Source organism: Pseudochaenichthys georgianus, chromosome 12, assembly GCF_902827115.2.
Source record: "Pseudochaenichthys georgianus chromosome 12, fPseGeo1.2, whole genome shotgun sequence".
NCBI classification, from domain to species: domain Eukaryota; kingdom Metazoa; phylum Chordata; class Actinopteri; order Perciformes; family Channichthyidae; genus Pseudochaenichthys; species Pseudochaenichthys georgianus.
In genome coordinates, this window is record NC_047514.1 from 27929966 (window position 1) to 27954346 (window position 24381).

Sequence of the window (24381 nt, forward strand, 5' to 3'; positions counted from 1 at the left end):
GTCTTGTGTAACCATTAGCCAATCAGCAACCAAGGTAACCCCCCCCCCCCCCCCCCCTCCCCACGCCCCAGAGGGGCGTGGGGAGGGGCTCCTTATTTTCATCTAAAGTAACAAACAGAGAATCAGCACCTTGGAAACAGGGCTGAAACAGAGGGGATTATGGGATGCTGCAATGATCTGTTTGGTGTTTCAGCCAATCAGAGACAAGCTCTGGATATATCTGACACCTGTGATATATTGATGAAAAACATCTGGTGAAATGCTCCTCATCAGCTGCTCTTTGTCTTCTTTGGGTCTGCTGCGTGTCCTACAGTCACCGTCTTGTAATCAGAGACAGATAATCAGAGACAGATAATCAGGGACAGATAATCAGAGACAGATAATCAGAGACAGATAATCAGAGACAAATAATCAGAGACAGATAATCAGAGACAGATAATCAGAGACAGATAATCAGAGACAAATGATCAGAGACAGATAATCAGGGACAAATAATCAGAGACAGATAATCAGGGACAGATAATCAGAGACAGATAATCAGAGACAGATAATCAGAGACAGATAATCAGGGACAGATAATCAGAGACAGATAATCAGAGACAAATGATCAGAGACAGATAATCAGGGACACATAATCAGAGACAGATAATCAGGGACAGATAATCAGAGACAGATAATCAGATAAATAATCAGAGACAAATAATCAGGGACAGATAATCAGAGACAGATAATCAGAGACAGATAATCAGAGACAGATAATCAGGGACAGATAATCAGAGACAGATAATCAGAGACAAATAATCAGAGACAGATAATCAGAGACAGATAATCAGAGACAGATAATCAGAGACAAATAATCAGAGACAGATAATCAGAGACAGATAATCAGAGACAGATAATCAGGGACAGATAATCAGAGATAGATAATCAGAGACAGATAATCAGAGACAAATAATCAGAGACAGATAATCAGAGACAGATAATCAGAGACAGATAATCAGAGACAAATAATCAGAGACAGATAATCAGAGACAGATAATCAGAGACAGATAATCAGGGACAGATAATCAGAGATAGATAATCAGAGACAGATAATCAGGGACAGATAATCAGAGACAGATAACCAGAGACAGATCATCAGGGACAGATAATCAGAGACAGATAATCAGAGATAGATAATCAGAGACAGATAATCAGAGACAGATAATCAGAGACAGATAATCAGAGACAGATAATCAGATACAAATGATCAGAGACAGATAATCAGGGACAAATAATCAGAGACAGATAATCAGGGACAGATAATCAGAGACAGATAATCAGATAAATAATCAGAGACAAATAATCAGGGACAGATAATCAGAGACAGATAATCAGAGACAGATAATCAGAGACAGATAATCAGAGACAGATAATCAGGGACAGATAATCAGAGACAGATCATCAGAGACAGATAATCAGAGACAGATAACCAGAGACAGATAATCAGAGACAGATCATCAGAGACAGATAATCAGGGACAGATAATCACCAAACTCTCCTCGGGTGATTAGAAAAACGACATTATGAATATTCATGATGTGTGAAATGTCATACTTTAAAAACTGCCTGGAAGAATATTCGTGTGTCTCTTTGCTGCAGATATCTGTTTTCCTTTTCCCTGTGCGTCAGGGTGCAGGTGGAGTTCTATGTGAACGAAAACACCTTCAAGGAGCGGCTGAAGCTTTTCTTCATCAAAAACCAAAGATCAAGTATGTTGACATCTTCTCACACCCATGAATTGGCTGTTTCATAATGGGCAGGGTGCATTAAAGGTCACCAACATAACAAATACAGACACATTCCCTCCTAATGAAACCCTCATGCATATCGAGAAACACGTGTAATGCATAGCAACCACATATTTAAAGAGAAGTACACACAGATGTTGCTTATGAGTCTAAAGAAATAGCATTGTTGCTGCAGTGCTGATAAGTTCAAGGTAAGATGTATTGATCGAGTGCATTCCAAAGTCATCCGGTTTGTGCCGAAGGGCTTGAGAACAAACCTTGTTGTAAGTAAAGATTAGAAGTGCAGACACACACACACACACACACACACACACACACACACACACACACACACACACACACACACACACACACACACACACACACACACACACACACACACACACACACACACACACACACACACACACACACACACACACACACACACACACACACACACACACACACACACACACACACACACACGCAGAGGCGTGCAGACATTCATGCATATCAATGTGGAATGCAAATCATCCCAAGAGTCATTGCAGGGGAGTCAAAGTGGCTCTTAAGACTCTTTTCAAGAGGAGTCAAGGGATTATAGTGGGTAGAGCGTTGGTGATGGGATCAGGGGGTCACAGGTTCAAACCCCACTGCAGTCAGCATGTCGTTGTGTCCCTGAGACACTTCTCCCCAAAGTGCTCCAGTGGGATTGTCCACAGTATTGAGTTGGATAACAGCGTCTAACTAGTGACATGTCATGTGATGTAACGTTATACTGCGCTGACATTTTCAGGGAGTGTATTCCAGAGTTTTGGTGCAGCTTCTTACCAAAAGCTTCTTAGAACGCCCTGCCTCCAAAAGGTTTAGGACGAGATGATAAGTACTGAAGTGAGGACTTCCATACAAAACAAGGAGACAGTGAAAAGATGCTACATGCACAACATGGTATTTGTTGTGCATGTCAGTTTGTTGTAAGTGTTATGAGTCTCTTTTACTTGTTGCTAGCATTCGACAGTAACATGGTTGATACTAAAACATAGAAGTTTGCAATAATGGAATTTGTCTGGATGTTAGTGCAGGGATAACCTTGTGTTACTAGGAGAAGCTAGATATGACACATTTGCTAACATTTTTACACTACATTTATTTTTGAGATAGTGTCTGATGTGATTGGATAACTAGAAATCAGAAATCCTTTATTGCAATTATTGAATTGTGAGCAATAGGAAGGTTCTACTCATGGATATACTGTAATTCAGAGCTGTACGAAGTTGTATTGAACATCTTCGGTAGCCTTTCTATCAAGCGTATATTGTATTGAATATTGCTCCAAGGTGTCTGCAAAGGGTCTGGGGGATTGAGGGGCAGGGCACTGTTGCTGCAGGAGCGTGTTGGGTGATACCAAAGCAGTATTTCATTGTAAGACGTGTCCCCGTCTGGTCCTTAGGCCTCCGCATCCGTGTGTTCAACTTCTCCCTGAAGCTGCTCACCTGTCTGCTGTACATCATCCGGGTGGTGACCGATAACCCGGGTCACAGCGCAGGACAACAGAACGCCAACAGTCCCAACGTCAAATGGTTTGTCCATTTTGAACAGAAGCTCTAACGTACAGCACAGCACCAATGGTGGACTAAGAGATAGATACACGTTGAAACAATGCCAGCAACGCTGCAAATATATCATTCAAAGAAAGAGTAAATGCTCTTACAGATGACACACCCACCAAGCAACCAAAAAAATCACTTATTTTAGTGAAGTTTTCACTTTTATTCATTCATGTTAAACATCACAGTCAGCTTACATTCACTATAAATGTTTAACAGACGTATTGATATTCAAACCTAAGGAAAGACTCTTCTTAAAGTGCTTAAGCAAAAATAACTTGACTACATTCCTTTATTCACTTTGTGTTGCTCACTCTCCTCAGTGTTGACTGCCAGTGGAACGGGTCGGTGCAGGACAGAGAGATTAACTGGTGAGCAGCCGGAGGTGGAATGACTGAAAAGCAAGTATTATGTAGCCTCTGGCGAGAGCAACACATTCTGTGAGTGCGCTTCCAGCTCTTTTCCTGCACTCAGCTCATGACCTTACCTGGCCTGAGATGAATGCTGCACATGCTCATGTATTATCTCTAATGATACCCATCTAATGAAATCATAACAGTATTATTTTGACTGTATTTACCTCAATGCATTTTGTGGCTGATGTATCAGTCCTGTGTTGTGAGTGAAAGAGTTGCTCTGTTTCACAGGGGGTTGATCTTCTGGGTGGACAGGAAAGTTCCTGTCTGGGCCATCCAAGTGAGTCAGAACACACCCAGGGGACAGGCTGTACACGTCACAAAGAGGCCATATTATGCTGTGGGGCTTTCCCTTTACTGTAGGCTATGTAGGTTGTGTGCATGTCAATGGGTTACAGAGGCTAACATCCCTGTGTTCCCTCTCTCCCACATGTCCATACTAACATGCACCTGAAGATGAGCTTGTCTTATTTAAACAAGAAAAACGTTGTGTTTTGAAAAAAAGTGCTCGACCACACTGTGGGTTTCATTCTCAGATCATTCATTTTAAAATGATTATTGTGTTAACAATGTATCAGCCTGTTTCCTGTGTTTCTCTTGTACAGGTGATTGTTGCCATCATTAGTTTTCTGGAGACGATGTTACTGATGTATCTCAGCTACAAGGTAACACACACACACACACACACACACACACACACACACACACACACACACACACACACACACACACACACACACACACACACACACACACACACACACGCGCACACACACACACACACACACACACACACCACACACACACACACACACACACACACAATAAACAGACGTCATGCGTGTCAGTAATACAGCCCGTCAATGCAATTAGTCACTTCCAGTGTGAGAGATTGACAGACGATAAGTGGCGTAATTATCCCAGGGCTTTCGTCACGGCTACATTGAGCACAGGCGTAATGACAGGATGTGGTGGAGGTGAAGAATGAGTGTTCGCCCAAAGTGACAGACCACACTTAGGACCTGCATCTCTGCGGTGACTCACTCTCAGTCTATTGTGTGCCTCCAGGTGCAAACGGCTGCTCATGCTTCTATTTGATGTCATTATAGGGGAACATTTGGGAGCAGATCTTCCAGGTGTCTTTTCTTCTGGAGATGATTAACACAGTTCCCTTCATCATCACGGTAATGCTTCTACCGCTCTCAAATAATCACTATCTATAATAACACTGTAAACTATGGTCTTTTGTAATTTTTCATTATTTCTTTAATCTAAGCCTTTAAGAATGAAGACATAAGCATTATTGAGACTCAGACTTACATCAATGGACACTGAAAAGTGAAGAATAGAAATTCATGCTATCCCACCTGTTAGCCAAAGGACCAACGTGCATGGCTCGTGCTCATGGGGAACAACATATTTAATGTTATTTGTGTCTTTATTCTGCCCTGGCTTTTGCTGTTGTAACTTTGTAAATGTCCCCGTTGTGGGACGAACAGAGGATGAAAGGCTCTGTCATACGAGGAGTCCACTGTACGCGTATTATTTACATGTCGCTGTCCGTGGAGCTGAAGTAGAACACTTGTTGATTGATTTGTAATTGATTTACATTGTTCCTCTCAGTCCCAGACTTCTGTCAGAGGCGTTGTTCTCACCCTTTCAGCCTTCAACACATTTCTGTGCACGTGTAAATGGTTCGAAACTGAAGACTGCATCGATGTCATGTTGGTGTCAAATTGAAGCTAAGAGCATTAAAGCTATCACCTTGAGCAGATCACCCACAATGCACACTGCCTTTTGTGTGCAGCCAGACGTATTGAGATGATACTGAACTAACCTTATTTGAAATGTGTCTTTGTCCTAAGATCTTCTGGCCCTCGATCAGAAACATCTTCATCCCCGTGTTTCTCAACTGCTGGCTGGCCAAGTGTGCTTTGGAGAACATGATCGTGAGTGGAAACATGAACTGAATGGATTATTTTAAAGCAACATTTGAATGTTATTGTTCTGTCGTTCATCATCCAAGAGCAGCATGTTGTTAGCTCAAGTACAATATTGAAGTACTTTGCTTGAGTGTTTCAATGTAGCGGTACTTTACACTTCCTCTCCTGAAAATGTACTTAAAGGTCCCCTATTATACTGTTGTTCATCAATATGTTATAGCTCTCAGATATATACAAAACATGCCTCTGAAGTGTCTGGCTCCAAACACCAAACAGATCATTGCAGCATTACCCATAATCCCCTCTGTTTCCAAAGTACTGATTCTCTGTCTGTTACTTCAGATGAAAATAAGGAGCCCCTCCCCACGCCCCTCTGAGAGACATGTGGTTACAAAGAACTCAATGGAGCTCTAGAGGAGACTCAGGTGATAAGGGGGGGTGGGGGGGGGGGTGGGGTTACCTTGTTGCTGATTGGCTAATGGTTACCAAGACAACACATCGTTATGACATCATAAAGTGGCCAAAATCTGATCAGCTCATTTTCAGACAGGTTTTTATAGAAATGGATCAAAAAGAGAGAAAATCTTTGTTCCTGAAACTTTCAGAGTCTCTTTCCACAGAGGGGACACATGTTGATGTAGAGGAGACATGGAGAAGAGGGGACACATGTTGATGTAGAGGAGACATGGAGAAGAGGGGACACATGTTGATGAAGAAGAGACATGGAGAAGAGGGGACACATGTTGATGTAGAAGAGACATGGAGAAGAGGGGACACATGTTGATGTAGAGGAGACATGGAGAAGAGGGGACACATGTTGATGTAGAAGAGACGTGAAGAAGAGGGGACACGTGTTGATGTAGAAGAGACATGAAGAAGAGGGGACACATGTTGATGTAGAAGAGACATGGAGAAGAGGGGACACATGTTGATGTAGAGGAGACATGGAGAAGAGGGGACACATGTTGATGAAGAAGAGACATGGAGAAGAGGGGACACATGTTGATGTAGAAGAGACATGGAGAAGAGGGGACACATGTTGATGTAGAGGAGACATGGAGAAGAGGGGACACATGTTGATGTAGAAGAGACGTGAAGAAGAGGGGACACGTGTTGATGTAGAAGAGACATGAAGAAGAGGGGACACATGTTGATGTAGAAGAGACATGGAGAAGAGGGGACACATGTTGATGTAGAAGAGACATGAAGAAGAGGGGACACATGTTGATGTAGAAGAGACATGAAGAAGAGGGGACACATGTTGATGTAGAAGAGACATGAAGAAGAGGGGACACATGTTGATGTAGAAGAGACATGAAGAAGAGGGGACACATGTTGATGTAGAAGAGACATGAAGAAGAGGGGACACATGTTGATGTAGAAGAGACAAGGAGAAGAGGGGACACATGTTGATGTAGAAGAGACATGAAGACGAGGGGACACATGTTGATGTAGAAGAGACACGGAGAAGAAGGGACACATGTTGATGTAGAAGAGACATGGAGAAGAGGGGACACGTGTTGATGTAGAAGAGACATGAAGAAGAGGGGACACATGTTGATGTAGAAGAGACAAGGAGAAGAGGGGACACATGTTGATGTAGAAGAGACATGAAGAAGAGGGGACACATGTTGATGTAGAAGAGACATGAAGAAGAGGGGACACATGTTGATGTAGAAGAGACATGAAGAAGAGGGGACACATGTTGATGTAGAAGAGACATGAAGAAGAGGGGACACATGTTGATGTAGAAGAGACATGGAGAAGAGGGGACACATGTTGATGTGGAAGAGACATGAAGAAGAGGGGACACATGTTGATGTAGAAGAGACACGAAGAAGAGGGGACACATGTTGATGTAGAAGAGACACGGAGAAGTGGGGACACATGTTGATGGAGAAGAGACACGAAGAAGAGGGGACACATGTTGATGTAGAAGAGACATGAAGAAGAGGGGACACACGTTGATGTAGAAGAGACATGAAGAAGAGGGGACACATGTTGATGTAGAAGAGACATGAAGAAGAGGGGACACATGTTGATGTAGAGAGACACGGAGAAGAGGGGACACATGTTGATGTAGAAGAGACACGAAGAAGAGGGGACACATGTTGATGTAGAAGAGACACGAAGAAGAGGGGACACATGTTGATGTAGAAGAGACATGAAGAAGAGGGGACACATGTTGATGTAGAAGAGACATGAAGAAGAGGGGACACATGTTGATGTAGAAGAGACATGAAGAAGAGGGGACACATGTTGATGTAGAAGAGACATGAAGAAGAGGGGACACATGTTGATGTAGAAGAGACATGAAGAAGAGGATTTTGCATAATAGGTGACCTTTAAAGCTTTTGCTTTGGGAACATTGATAAACGTTTAACATGTTGCATCTCTAAAGATGAAACAAGTCGACTTACTGAGATGTGAAATTATCCAATATATTACAAAAAGTGTTTTAAAATGTCATTTATGTAACAGGAACATTTTTGTCAGCACAAGTGAAATGTTACTCGACACAACAATATAAAACACCTAACAGAGTCATACAAAGAATTGATATGAGATATTATATGTATTATAATATCCCCCACTAGCAGGGGATCTAACTACTGGAGGACATGATCCCCCAAAGAGTCAGTATCTTCCTCACCACACACACAGGTGAGTGTGTAGCTCCCTGTGTTGAAGTGCACTGTTGCTCTGTGCGCAGAACGACGTGCACAGAGCCATCCAGCGGACCAACTCGGCCATGTTCAACCAGGTGCTGATCCTGATCTGCACGCTGCTCTGCCTGGTGTTCACCGGGTGAGGAGGATGTGAGCTGCTTGTGAGGTCTGGCTGTGCTTCTGGAGTGTGGATGAAGCCTCTAATCTATGATGCAACAGTACTTTACATATTCCGTGTCTCTGTGGTGGGGCTTTGTTTTCGGCTTTTGAGTGTTGTTCTCATTTCTCCACTCAGCACATGTGGGATCCAGCACCTCGAGCGGGCGGGGAAAAACCTGTCGCTCTTCAACTCCTTCTACTTCTGCATCGTCACCTTCTCCACGGTGGGCTTCGGAGACGTCACCCCCCGCATCTGGCCCTCCCAGCTGCTGGTGGTCATCATGATCTGCGTGGCTCTGGTGGTGCTGCCTCTGCAGGTAGGGGGATATGGAAGAGGAACTCCGACCCCTAAGCGTTTAGCTTCTGTGCTCCACAGATCTGGATAGAGCTTCCTGAACACACGAGGCCTTCCCCAACCCTGAGCTTTTGCTTAAGTCGAGCCTACGTCTTTGTTACTGCTGCTTTTCCAGAGGTCGTCTGATAAAAGCGTTGTTATTACATATATCTTCATTTTTTATGAATTGTCTTGTTTTCCTTTTCATTAGTTTTTTGTGTAAATGCTTTACGTACAGCACATTGAAGTGCGTTTGAGTCTGAATATAGATAAAATAATCTGTCCAAAGACATATTCAATTATGTTTCTCAAAAACTAAAGCACGTTGGGGGGTTTGCTCCTCTATTAATACTCTTGGCTATCTGCTGAATGTTTATGTTGCTCAGTGATCTCGCTGTGTGTCAGTTTGAGGAGCTGATGTATCTGTGGATGGAAAGACAGAAGTCCGGAGGGAACTACAGCCGGCACCGCGCGCAGACGGAGAAACACGTGGTGCTGTGTGTCAGCGCGCTGAAGATAGACCTGCTGATGGACTTTCTCAATGAGTTCTACGCACACCCCAGGCTGCAGGTACCACACATCACACACGTATACACTGCAGGGTACACACAATGCAGGGTGCACACACTGGGGTACACACTGGGTTACACACACTGGGGTGCACACACTGGGGTGCACACACTGGGGTACACACACTGGGGTGCACACACTGGGGTACACACACTGGGGTACACACACTGGGGTACACACACTGGGGTGCACACACTGGGGTACACACTGGGTTACACACACTGGGGTGCACACACTGAGGAACACACACTGAGGAACACACACTGAGGAACACACACTGAGGAACACACACTGAGGAACACACACTGGGGTGCACACACTGGGGTGCACACACTGGGGCGCACACACTGGGGTACACACACTGGGGTGCACACACTGGGGTACACACACTGGGGCACACACACTGGGGTACACACACTGGGGTGCACACACTGGGGTACACACACTGGGGTACACACACTGGGGTGCACACACTGGGGTACACACACTGGGGCACACACACTGGGGTACACACACTGGGGTGCACACACTGGGGTACACACACTGGGGTGCACACACTGAGGAACACACACTGAGGAACACACACTGAGGAACACACACTGAGGAACACACACTGAGGAACACACACTGAGGAACACACACTGAGGAACACACACTGGGGAACACACACTGGGGACTGTAGCCCACTTCAGTTCCACTTCAAGGTGCCATCACTTTACTTTAGTGTTTGCGCTTCCTGCAGCGTTATACTCTACCTCCACTAGATCACTGCTTCACTACTTTTAAAGAAATAAAAATATCTGAGTATTTTAGCGACATCTTGAAAATGGTGTGTTTAAGGATTAAAAGAAAAACATGTAGTAACTAAGAGACATTGGTGTATTTTCAACTAAATGTTGTGACATCAACATCTTCCATAGTGGAATGTACACGTGTTCTTGTGTATTCTTAAAGGACTACTACGTGGTGATCCTGTGCCCCAGTGAGATGGACTTGCAGGTGCGCAGAGTGCTGCAGATCCCTCTGTGGTCTCAGAGGGTCATCTACCTGCAGGGGTCTGTCCTCAAAGACCAGGACCTGCTCAGAGCCAAGTGAGTGACTCTTAATTCAAAGCAGAAATGCATTATTTCCCTAGAATCTCGATTGTTTTGGTGTCAGCAGCAAAGTGTTGAAGTGATTTGCCCTCGTGCCTTCTGCCTTCACTTCAACGTAATGGAACTGATGGCATTCAGGTTGAGGGCTCAAAGCAACAACACATTACAAATAAAACACCAAACCTTTTAGAACTGAATTCTCTTGGTCTTAAGTTTGTGTTTGTAAAGTTAAATGTGGCTCATTGTATACAGTGAGTTTTAGTTTTAATAAATGCTATCACGATAGTGAAATGACTATTTGGGGAATGTTTAGATCCTATTCACTCCAGCTACTTCTCAAAAGTCTGGACAGCAAGTAGGTCTGAAAACACCTTAAAGACCAGGGCTGCGGTCGGATAGTTTAAAAATCAGCTCCTAAATTCTAACCCTATCTCCTATTCCTTGACCTCTGAGTGAAACGTCACGGGGTTAAGGGATAGTGGATAGGAGAATTCAAAAGGATTTAGGAGAAGAGACTGCGGTACTTTAGAGAATCCGAATGCACTTTCACTATCTGACGTGTTTATGATGCGCCAGCGGACGTCATGAATTTGCGTCTGCTGCTGTGGGGAAACTATGGAAGCTACAGTTTTCTATACAGCGGACTACAACATGGATGTTCAATAAGAACGAGGGACTGATGTAAACTCATCTAGAGACTCTGCACCGTGCTCTGATGCTGCTGCTTTGCTTTATGAACGTGGACAACCGAGAAACATATTCTTCAGGACCAAAGTTGAAATTGAAATAAAAAAGGAACGTGAAACTTCTGCTCGTCACCCTCTCCCTCCGGTCCACATTAATACAAATGATCCCAAAGATTGTATGAACTATGAAAAGATCTTAATATCAATACAGATGTATTTATTATAAACGTTAGTCCTTAACATCTATCTCTGTGTATATCACCATTCAAACATCTTTTAAAAGTTGAACAAACCCCACACAGCTCAGTAAAGACTGAAATGTTGACTTTATTTGATCATTTCAGTAAAAACTAACGTTCATATTTCTCTCTTTGATTATAATACTGATGAACGTTCAAAACAAAGCACTTTGGCAACTTACCACCTACGTTTTAAAATGCTTAATAAGCACCGTAACTTTCATGATATCATTTCTCCGTCATAATCGGTTGTTTCCGTGAACGGCCGACTGTTGAGTGACGGCAAATGCTGCGGCTGCAAGGCATTGTGGGGCAGCATTTTCGCTTCTCCTGTCGGTTAGGGAGGTCCAGTGGTTCCTAAGCTAAAGGAGGTTATAAAGGAAGTTTGAAACCTCCTTTCCTATCATTCTCATCATTCTCGAGAATTCGAACGGCACTTATCATGGCTGCCACTGAGGGACTTCCGGGTCATTTCACTCCTTTAGGAAGGTTCCTAAGCTAAATGGACTATTCGACTTCAGCCCAGAGCTTCTGGGCTGAAGATATCTGCAGAGGGAGGTGCATTGTGGAAGGTATGCAGAACAACCTGCATCCACTCTCAGATCAATTCAATGAGATTAAAACTAATTACAGATAGAAGGACAAGAGTAAATGAGATACTTGTAAAATAATTTAAAGAATGAAAATAAACGGAAATAATACAACTACTGCGGATAATAAAATGAATAATAATAAGTCAAATGAATAAATAAATGAAAATGGTAAAAACGTACATTTAGGTTATGTATTCCTTGCACATTTTTACTTTTACTGTTTAGTTTATTTCTTACATTTTAGTTAAACTAAAAGGACAACTTTTCTTCAGGAAAAAATGGCATTCAAATGTAAACAGTTATTGAAATGATATCTTGGAATGAAGAAATACCACACATCTTACGATTAGGGTTTGTCAAATAAGTGCAATCTCAGCTGTTAGAACGAGAGGCCTGATTGATGATTAATGGTTTGGGAAACCTCATCAAGTAATTACAAATCGAAATAAAATATATGTAATGTAAGAGCTCTTAGTCTGGTAGCTGAAGTGATAATAATATGTTTATATGTTTACACTCATCTGTGTAATTATTATCATTTCTGGTAACACTTTAGATTAAGGTACACAAATTCACCATCAACTAGTTGTTCATTAACATGCATATTAGCAGTATATTGGCTCTTTATTAGTCATTATAAAACACGTATTAATGCCTTATTCTACATGACCATATTCTACAAGTAATAAGCCATTAGTTGAGAGTTTTGCCTCAATAACCCTCTAATTAGTGCTTATTTGTTGCAAGTAAGGAAGTTGTTGTCCATGAGTTCTGGCCTTAAAGAGCCTGTGACACGAGTTTCCCCCATCATCCAAACCCATCCATTTGAGTAATATTGTCCCCTTGAAAACCGTTACTGAACTGATTTTGGATATTTGTACTTTGATAACCATTAATCCTTCAATGTTGACCATTTTCTGGATCTTCTCGCGGATTCTTCAAGTCCCGCCAAATGATGTGTGACGTCATTGCGGGCACAGCGCTCCAGCGGCACCGTCCGGGATCCCAGCTTCTGCATGTAAACGCACGATGGTGCACACAGCAGACAGCGATGACAGTTTAATTTTGAACGTGTCTGAGAGCTGAGGCTGAAGGATCGGTTTATGTTGTATCTGTTAGAAGTTTAGGAATTAGGTGCATCAATAATAAGTGTTGCATGGCCAGATACGGCTCGAGAAGCTGACTCAGATCAGGAAATATATGATATATTATGATATTATATGATCGATGATCTGATTGATGATGTAATATGAATGATAAGTGCAGCACGTCGGCGTTTTCTCTGCATACGGCAGTTTAAACTGTATTTCCTTTATCCTGTAATATGACTTGAGAGATTTAAACTCCGCACACTGAGTGATCTCTTTTCTATAGACGCCGGAGGCGGGCAGCGTCAGGTAAAAGAAGTTATTTAGCCTTCTCAAACCTGAGCCTCACGCGCCGCCTATGGGGGATGTGCTAGTTACTTATCCGACCGGCCCACTTCGGTACCGACCCATCGGGATTCGTCCCGATGGCCAGTCCGCCACTGCACCCAGTCCACGTAAACTGTCAACGGGGGGAGCCTCGCTGCGGGGAAACGGTGGACCTAGTGTCCCGATCGGAGTGGGAATAATAATAATAATCCGTGCATTTTATCCATTAATTTCCCCAACATTGTGGTAAAAAACCACACGTTTAATCCACGTTGGTGTACTACAACTACAAAAAGCATCGGTTTGTTTTCTCATCAGTAAATGCAGACCGGCTCAAACAAACGATTTTTAATCATCATCCTCACTCATCATTTAATGTATCATATGTTCGCCGAATTGACATGAAAGCACTAATAAATGTAGTTTCATCCACTTGAGTTTATAACCACAAAAATAATCGATTTATTTTTATATCACATCCGACGGGAGGAAATTCAGCAGCTCTCACTCCCGATTTGTAATCCTAATGTAATCATCATCTTCACCACGATCAGTTATGTTTATCTTCGCCGAATTGACATGAAAGCACTGACAAATATGAATATACTGTAGTTCATTAAAACGTTATTAACGTGCCTAATCTCAGTAATTCACCATTTCTACGCATGACAACACACTTGGTCCGTGTTTGGCTCTCTCGCCGCACGGTGAAGCGTTCCCGCATTGAAGTCACTTCCGGCTTCCCCCAAAACTTCAAAATGAGTCGAAGGAATTTCCCCGCGATGTTCGAAATTATTGAAATGTATCGGAACGGTATCGCACCTTCTTCTTTAAACTGACGGTTCGAGATTACTAGTAGCTCAATATTTCATTGCACAACAGTTGTTGGGATGCTGTCACGGGCTCTTTAATATGCTCTGCTCAAGATGAGCCTAATAAGGCAGTAGTACCACAAGAATAGTAATTATCCCATAATAACACTTAACAAATATGATCTATTCTACAAGACATAAAACGATAAGTGTTAGTTGTTTCTAAATAACTCAACATTAGGTATTTATATCTAAGAACATGTTCCCTATTCTAAAGTGGCCTCCTCTTCACCCTTTGTAAATACATTATAGCACACAACTACTGAAATGAACCTCAACAGTACATAAACAAAGTAGGCACACGTTCAAATATCTGTTTTATTAATGAACCACTAAAGAGAGGTTCAGACACATACCAAAACATGTCAAGTTTCTCCAAGGCTGAGAACATATGCAGCCTGTACTTCTTAATAAAAACAGATTTTTTTTAACAGATGTTATGTAGGCCTATTTGTGATCATACTGTGGGACCTGCTTGTATTTACACACTAGGTGTAGGCTACTCAGAGCCATATCGACTCTATCTATATGGCGCTGGGTGTACTGTTCTCTCTATGTGCTGTACTCTCTCAGTGTGAACATAGATTAAACAGCCAGCCAAACTCTTTTGAGAGCCAGGGAATGAGCAGCCATGCTCCTTTATTGACTTATTTGCAGTCCACTGAAATTATACAAGTGAAACTATACACAAATAAGTTACAAGGCACTTAATAAAGTCAATGCCGAGATGCGGACTGTAACAGAGGTGATCTTTGGGGCCATAGATCTCGGCCTCCGTTACGAATTGTGTAGTTTTGTTGGTGGCGAAATGTATGGAGTGTGTGCATCTGTATGTGTTTTAGGTTGTCAGTCTCTGTTTGTTGGTTTTATGTTGAAAAGTGTTCCCCTTCCCCCATGTCTGTTGCTGTTGATGGTGTGCACTTGGTGCCCTGTGTTGTCTCCTCCCCCCCCCACCTGTGTCTAATTGCTCTCCCTCCCTGTGTCTAATTGCTCTCCCCCACCTGTGTCTAATTGCTCTCCCTCCCTGTGTCTAATTGCTCTCCCCCACCTGTGTCTAATTGCTCTCCCCCACCTGTGTCTAATTGCTGATTAGTGTGTGGTTATTTAGACTCTGGGGTTTTGCTGTTTGGGAAAGAGTGTGTGTGAGATCCTGGCGGCTGCAGGCTGCGGTCAGGGAGAAACAGCAGGATTGAGGCTGTGTGTCATGTGTTCCTGACTTAATAAAAGCCCACACCGGGTTGTATTTTGGACGTTCTGCCTCTGCCTCCTTGCTTGGTCTGGCCGCTTCACACGGACGGACGCGAATTCGCTCCGACAGCTCAAATGCCGCGGCACGATTGGAGGGGGCCGCGACATCCACTCGAGTTCAACTTGAGCGTCAAATTCCCGTGACGCGATCTCGCGGTAGCGAATCAGCGGTGAGGATCTCAGCCTGCCGTCACTGACGTTGAACCACAAAACCAAAACATCAGCCGTTAGCTGTTAGCACTCACGGCCCGTCTACACAGCGGCGTGCATTGAAAGCTTCACCATTCACTTTGAAAAGGGTGACGTCACTTTTCGCCGAACTGCATTGTGGGAAGCGACGCGGAGCTTTGGTCGAGTTTCAGACACGCCCGCCGGCAAGCTTCAACGCACGCCGCTGTGTAGACGGGCTGTCAGAGCTCACAGCTCCTCATATGTGTTCAGAAACTAGACAAAACTTAAACAAGTACAAACCACAGACTGTCTGTGTCATGGAGAATACAGTCGCTGGTTTATTTATGTCTGTAGGCCGTTGTTGTGAGTGTGGACGGTCGGAGCATATACAACGTTAGCTTAGCCTGGTCGATCCGAAAACAAGCATTTTAAAAGGTTTTTTGCCTGCCGTCTGTCTGCAGACTTGTCAAAGCATTAATTCATGGTTTTTACTAACCGGTATCAGTATGTTGTTACTTCGGCATCATTTAGAAACGTGTATTACAATTTAATCACGGTAAAATATGTTCATTTTGTTGTAGTTGTAGCTCCCGAGCCAGCGCGTCTTGTTTGAATGATGCGAGGAAACACAGCTGACAGCCGCAGTGAAACTCGAGCGTTTAGAGCGATGCGATTAGAGCGAAGTGAATATTCGCATCGCGTCCGGTGTGAATAACGCATAACGCAAATCCTAGCGCATTTTCTCATTGTGTTTAAACATCTCCAAATGTCATCACATAAACACAATACATGTTACTAAGCCTTACAGTGTAAGTGTAAGGCTCTTTTTATTGGGTTCTTTTATTTGGGGTTAAGTACATTGTCAGAATAAGTGAGAAATTGATTTAACTTCTGTTAGACAGCCATATGCCATACATTTTAGCATACATTCTCAGTAAATATTTATTCAGTATGATAGCTGTCTAACATAAGTTAAATCCATTTCTCACTTAATCTGACAATGTACTTAACCCCAAATAAAAGAACCAAATAAAAAGAGTTATTAAATAATAGTGAAGTCACGTTGTAAGAACAATAACTCATCTCTCTTGTGTTTTCTTTTTGTGTTTTGCATGAATTTCCATAGACCCCATGTTAAAATGCCCAACTTTACAGCAGAAATAAACATGTTTCTACCCCTGGATGCAATAAAAAGTATTTGGGATATAGTTAGATTCCACCTTAATGATTATTCATTGTTGAGTGAATTGTTTTATAACGCGACCCTTTTATTTATATTAGGTCTTAAAGTTTTTGCATAAATTAGGGCGTGGTCACTTTGATGGACAGGTACGTGCCTCACTGTCAGCTAACAGCAACTTGTCCACTCTGCTAGGCTACAACGTTAGCTTGTTGTAGTTACTGTACTTGACCCTTTAGCCGTGTTCGTGGTGATTGTGCCTTTTAGGGAATGTTGTTACAAATACCAGACAATTAAAATGTTGTGCTGTGCGGTTGAATGTACCAACAGACCTTCCAAGAAGTCTAAAATGATAATATTATACATGTTAACCCCGTTCGCAGGTGTTTGTGTGCTTGTTAGCTTAGCTTGTTGTATAGCTTATTAGCCAGCTAAGGACGTAACCCTTTATACATGTATATATATATATATATATATATATATATATATATTAGGGCCGGGACTTTAACGCGTTAATTAAGATTAATTAATTACACAAAAATTAACGCGTTAAAAAAATTAACGCATTTTAATCGCACTTTAATGGCACTTATTTTTGCACAGCGGAACGTTTCTCACTGGATGAGTTTCAGGCGTACCGATTATACTGGAGCACCAACTAACGTTCATGACTTCAGCATGGGACTTCAAACAACAACAAACCACGGTGAACAATAGTCAAACATGAACGAACAAGCTGATGAGACCGCTTTGGTCGCCCCGTGGATGGGACATTTTGTTTTAAAAAACGGACGGATGGAAGCGTCGACTAGAGCACGGTTGTGTGCAAATTATGCAAAAAAGAATTTGCATATCACCGCAGCACATCAAGCCTAAAGTATCACCTAAATGCAAAGCATGTAGCAGCTAGCGTGGACGTTAGCCCGACTCCGAGTGCAAGGAACCACACCCTGACCCAACCCACACTCAACCAGATGACTGGTTTCAGGGCCAGGATAAGTCAGTCCACGTCTGAGAAAATAACCAGCTCCCTGGTTCACTGGATGGGCTCGATATTAAGGACTGCCCGATGGCCCGGGGCCATCTAGTGTTTAGCTCGGGCAATGAAGCCTCACCTGCTGGTTGCCCGATCGGGCAATCTATTATGCCAGCATCATGCAGCTCGCGGATCCAGTAATGAGTGACCCGACAGTAAAACTAAACATATCTATAACTAGTTTAGGTAGTTTGAGAGGTAATTAAAATAGCTACGTGTGATATTCTAACCTGAAGTGTGTGTTTTGTTCCGCTCACCGCTGCATGTTATCATGCAGAGCTGCGTGTCGAGTCTCGACTCGTCAGCAGCAGCTGATCTCTCTCTCCCGTCAGATTAGACTTCACTCGCGTTTATGTCCATATCGATCAGATCCAGCTAGTTCTAGCTAATGATAGGACTACCTGCTTATTAAAAGACAACTACACAATAAGTGTCGCTATGCAACTGGATGAGGCCACAAAGTATAGCGCAGCATTATGCATTTGTTTACATGCCCACCGGAAGCCCGAGGCATTACCAACAGATCAACGCACAATCAACCCATCCAGGACATCTCTTTCTCCACATTACGTGTTAGACATTAGAGTTGACTATTCTTGTCTGTCACATAAGTGGCGCAACTGAAGCGGTATTGCTCTAAAGGGAAATTATTTTGACCGAAGATATTTAGATTTGCCGGCTAACGGGAACTCTGACGTGTGCTTCGCGGATGCGCTCGGCTCCTCTCGACTGCTGCTCGGGTCTGCTCGGTCAGCTTCCGGATGAGGAGGCATTCGTTCGACCAATTTACAGTAGTTAACATTACAAACATTTTTAACAGGGGCCATAATAGTGTAAATAATGTTTGTTTTGGCAGGTATAACTGGATGTAATGTTTTCTACTTGTTTCCATCTGGGAAGGCATTTGCCTTCATCAAATGGAAAGTGTTTTGACCAACAACTTAAGTATTTCTTAAAGCTATGCAGGGCATGCAAGCGAGCAAACACAAACAAGAACAAACAAACAAGTGAAATGAAGAATACAATTGAAATTGTACAATATAATATTGTGGTGGTTCATCTTATAATTCAGTCTAGAGAATGCACCAGACAGCATCTAAGACCTGCAAAAATAAAAAAATGTCTAGGGGGACGGAGGCCCCCCAAACCCTTCGTGCCATTTCGTCCGCATGCATTTTTCAGGGCAATCTCTATTGGGCTCAGGGCCATCTGTAAAATAGCTTAGATGGCCCTGTGCTTAAAAATGCGATTAATTTCGATTAATTACAAAGCCTCTAATTAATTAGATTAATTTTTTGAATCGAGTCCCGGCTCTAATATATATATATATATATATATACATATACAGTTTAGTTTATGATTCAGCCTTGGGTAAGACTTTTATAGTCTATGGCTATGACGCCCATAATGCTAAACGGGCAGTGGCGACTGGTCATTAGGGGCAGGTGGGGCACAGCCCCACCTAGTGTCAGCAGAAAGTATTAAAAATAATGATTACAAAAAAATGCAAACAATTAATTAAAAGATATATTAAATATATTTTAAGATCATGTTTAATCATCTGATTCGTCTGTACATTGCTGTTTTAGTCTGTGTTCTTCTAATTAGTGTCTATAGTGTGCCTATTGAGCTGTTTAGAGCCATGTGGGACAAAACCCGATCCTGCCCCTCCCTCTTACTGTCTAAGTCAATGGTGACTGTAAAAACTACACTGCGCATGCTCAGAATATTTTCCTATTTAATGTGTGTGGCAAAAAAATAATGACCCGAGGGGCATAGTGCTGCCATCCCCACCACACGTCATCTCACATCATTCAGAGCTGATTGGCTGTAAGTAGGTGTGCCGCGAAAAGTGTGGTGTGTGAAGAGGAGACGAGAGAGCTGCAGTGAGGCGTCCTAAAACCCGGAAGTAAGCTGCGCATGGCTTCCCTCGACAAAAAAGCAATGATATTTCTCCATAGGATTTAGAAAATAGATCCAAATAAGATCTGTGGGAAATAAACCTGTTAGATAAATGAACGTTTTGTTCAGCCGGATAATATCCACATACCCTACTTTTATAATCTTCTAATCATAAATCTATTGATTAGATTAGATTTATGATTGAAACTACAAGAACATAAGGAGGACTTTTACAAAAAAGTAATAGCGATTTTTGTCCAGAAGGATAGGCAAATGGACTTCATCTTCAAGTCAAGGACCGCAATTTTATTGAAAATGGGATCTTACTAAGAAAGAACAATTCAATATTTAAATGATAAAATTACATTTTTTGGGTATCCTTCTGTTGAACTGTCTGTTTAAAATTAATTGAAGCATCAGACAAAAAAAGCTTTTGAAAATAATATTATATTTTGATTTAGGTCAAAATATAATATTTGTAAACCTGAAGAGTCAGAGTCAGGTGCCTCACCAGCCATGAACCTCACTGCAGAAGCTTATATATAGACATCTAAGTTTGTTGTGCCCCACCACTTTTGTACATATAGAAACGCCATTGTAAACGGGAGCAAATGTTAAAAGGGGACCCAATTATCCCAGTGGTGGCCGCCGGAGCTAACGGAGCCGCAGGGGGCTAGCTCCAGCCGGAGTCCGGCGTTATAACTGGAGATCAAGGAATGCAGCAAAACGTGGATTTGGTTCGCCTGCAGCCCGCTGTAGTATTAGCTAAATAAATTATGTTGAACAAGGCTTATTAAGCTGAACATCACCACAATTGTTCTGCTATGTATCGGTAGGCTACTTATTTTTATTTTATTAACGTGTGAATGACAAGCATTAAGAATAAGAAAAAATAGCTGATTCTCTTGCAGATTGTCTAGTTTGATTATGAATGTAACGTTTATATAGTGGAACTACACTGTTTGATAAAAATCAAAGTGCCACGCAGTAACTTGGTATGCATGTATTTCATGTTAGCTTAGCTTCTTAGCCTGAGCTAGCTCTGTTACTTCCAGCTCGGTGGCAGCAGGTCCCGCCTCTTTGCCCTTATTTAGAGCAGGCGGGAGTTAGACTCTGACGTCACTGTCGAGACGTTAGTGGCCGACTCCGCCTACTAAGGGCTTCTCTGAAAATCTCCAGAATTCTATGGGTGACATCACGGACACTACGTCCATTTATATTTACAGTCTATGATAATGACCGATAATGACGGATAGATGACGAATAAATTAACATATACTAAATAGTTGCATTCGGTTTTTAGCACCTGGCTGATAAGGGCACAAGCTCTTACGTTGGTAATGATTGTATACAATCAAGAGTGTGCAATAAACAGATCCCATCAGTTAGAGAGTCGGACCATCATTCAGCCGGGAACGCTACAATTATTAAAGTGAATGTTGAAATTCTATCAATAAAGATTAAGCCCCAGAAAGCACATGGCTACTTAGTCAACACGTTCTCACTCCCAACCCGTCACATGTTGACGGTCGGTCAGGGCCCCTCCCTGTCAATCCCCTTGAGAGTCAGTTTTCAACGGGCAGGGCATCCCATTGACTTGCATAGAGCTCCCTGAACGTTGGTAATAGACGAGTTGGGATCGCGGCGAAATGCTCTCTGCAGATCCATTCTCACAGCGTTTATCAACCTTTTTATTACTCAATATCAGCCACACTTATTGTTTTTACTTCTTTATTTTAATTGAATAATGTAGGGCTTTTGTTGCCGTCAGTTATGGGGAGAGTAGGGGCTCAGAATACTGAAATCTGTATTGTTTCATCGTTTTTTCCTTCTAATTTTGTATTCTTTTCTAAACCACACACTGTTATTTACTCAACAATAACACATCATTATCCTTGTGTTTATTTATTTGTTTGATTAATAAACACAAGTTGGAGTCCGTCAGGACCGAGCGTCGGAGCAGATCAGTTGCAACTTGCTTTAGAGAATTTTACATTTTACAGCCGAAAGTAAGTACTCCTTCCGCTTCGCTTGACAAACCCTGTGATAGTCCTCAAGCTCTGTGATTGGATGTTTGAGTGTGCGCCGAGGGTTACGCCGAGCGTCGAACAGCACTTGAAATGGGATGGAACCACGGCAGACTGTCCAAAACTGGAACACACAAATTCTGTGTTTTATATTTAATAATTCTGTGTTCTTTATTTATTGAATGTTCAATACCTGACAAGGTCGGAGATGAAAAACTTGGGTCGCAGGTTCCTCAACAGTGCATTACAAGACATCTATCAATATGTGTGTGTATACCTCCACCATTAAACTGTCGTATTCTGCACATTTCTTATACTATCTACATACATCTTATAAGAGTATAATATCAGTTAAAATAAGTGCTTAAACATGCAGTAGTTAACATTGCAGGAAAGCAATATATTAGTACTTTGTCAGGCTTAATATTTATACCCCCAAAGCTTTTTTCTTATTCAAAATAAGACCTTAACCTAAAGTATTCTTTAATGTTTAAATAAAGCCTTATTAGTTTGTCTGTATGTGTCTCCTATTAATATCTAATAATACAATTAATACATTTCAATAACGTGCTTTAACCACCAGGTGTCCCTTTCTATCAGCTGTGCACCGTTATGGTGTAAATATACCAATATACCGATTGGATCAAATATAAAAGTCAGCCGAATTAGTGTTGATACTGCAAGGAGACTTATATTGTGAAGAGAAATTGAAGATTTTGTTTAATTGCTGATATATTTATGATCCACGTCAAGTATTCAGTATCGGCGGCAGTTGTTCCTGTTTGTCTAGAAGTCTTCTCATCAGGACTCTATAAATAGAGAACTACGGCAGATATGTAATATTTAATGCAGCCGAACCGTGTATTACAATGCCGTTATGTGATGACCTCCAAAGAGAAAAGCAAGCAAACTCGGAATAAAGTATTATTTTATTTTTAAAAAATGTTTTCAGATTTCACATAAACAGGAAGTCCGGTTAACTAAAATGTCCGTGCGGAACAATACCTCAACCCATAGATCCGTGGGTTAATAATGTCAATCACCACATTACACACATCCCTTCACATTTACATTTTAATTTACATTAAAGTATTTCGTGAGGCCTTCTAAAATGTTTTTAAATATAATTAGGGTTGTAGTTGAAGAGTTTGTAAATTATTGCGTTGCCAGGGGGGCAACGCAATCGCACAACGGCACGTCCATTAATTCCACAACCACACACATGGATTAACATCGATTTAATACATTAATGTAGCCTTTGTTTCTGCTAAAAGAGGTGTCGACCAGCTGGGGCAACAAGAAAATCGGCGAAATCGAGTGTGATTATTAAAAAATAAATAATTATTATATTAATATTGACAATAACAACCGACCGTCGGGGAGCTTTCTCATGGCGTCTATTATCAACGCTATGGGAGGTCTATGAAGGTCTATGGGATGCCCTGCCCATTGAAAACTGACTCTCAAGGGGTACCCTGTCCGTAATAGAGTGACGGGGAGGGGCCCTGACCGTCCCAACATGTGACGGGTTGGGAGTGAGAACGTGTTGACTTAGTATGCAAAATGAGGACATTCTGCATGTTAAGTAGCCATGTGCTTTCGTGTTATCGGCTGAATCTGTATTTATTGATTAGATCACGTTACTCTGATGATAGTGTTCAAGACAGCCTATGTCTGAACTCGATCCTTAGAGTAATGTGTTACGGAGCCTTCTCTTCAATCTTTTTTTCACATAACGAGCATTTTGCGCTGCTCTTTTCCAATGTGGAAGCAGAATGTGTGAAAGCATACAGCACGATGCAGGGTGTGTCTCTAGACATCTTTAGACTGGAACAGCGGGGCCCAGTACGTGAACTCGCCTTGCAGGTGCACACGCCAGGATAGAGGACATCAGACTCCAGAGAAAACTTGCTCGAGTCCAAGTCGGAGCGTCAATGTACCAGTCGAGTCCAAGTCATCGTGTGCGAGTATTCACGAGTCTGAGTCCAAGTCATCGTGCGCGAGACTTCACAAGTCCAAGTCGCGTCAATCAGTGCGCGAGTCCGAGTCGAGTCACGAGTCTCGAGTCTCGAGTACTCCATCTCTGACTGAAACAACAAGGAAAGATACAATTGCATTTGAAAATGGCATTTAAGTCTTGTACAACAGTGGTACACCATACTGGGTATTGTGTGTGGAGCACCATACACCAAACATTAATTTCACTGAAATTGGTTATATAACTTCACTGTAAACATTTGGCAGGTTTGTGATAGAGCAATTAGAAGTGGAGGACAGGGTCTGTGTCGCACTCACATCCTGCATCTGGCACCGTTTCAATCCTCCCACTCTTGTTTTTCATTCTCCTGTCTGTCATAATCATAAAAACAGCTCCACGTTTACAGAACAAAATATACAGGGCAGAGCATATCAGGCTGCACTTTGTGTGTTCGTCTATACCAGGGGTAC

General features: G+C 42.2%; 1 protein-coding gene across 2 annotated transcripts in view; it reads left to right on the forward strand.

The window, feature by feature from the left end:
• kcnt1a (potassium sodium-activated channel subfamily T member 1a) overlaps positions 1–24381 on the forward strand; it is a 78407-nt gene that overhangs the window by 30022 nt on the left and 24004 nt on the right. For both annotated transcript variants that reach the window (XM_034096224.1, XM_034096225.1), the window contains 11 exons: positions 1672–1751; positions 3223–3352; positions 3703–3750; positions 4027–4075; positions 4401–4460; positions 4905–4979; positions 5661–5744; positions 8452–8546; positions 8703–8883; positions 9306–9470; positions 10425–10561. In XM_034096224.1, coding sequence (XP_033952115.1) covers positions 1672–1751; positions 3223–3352; positions 3703–3750; positions 4027–4075; positions 4401–4460; positions 4905–4979; positions 5661–5744; positions 8452–8546; positions 8703–8883; positions 9306–9470; positions 10425–10561 — 1104 coding nt within the window. The remainder of the gene's footprint in view (positions 1–1671; positions 1752–3222; positions 3353–3702; positions 3751–4026; positions 4076–4400; positions 4461–4904; positions 4980–5660; positions 5745–8451; positions 8547–8702; positions 8884–9305; positions 9471–10424; positions 10562–24381) is intronic.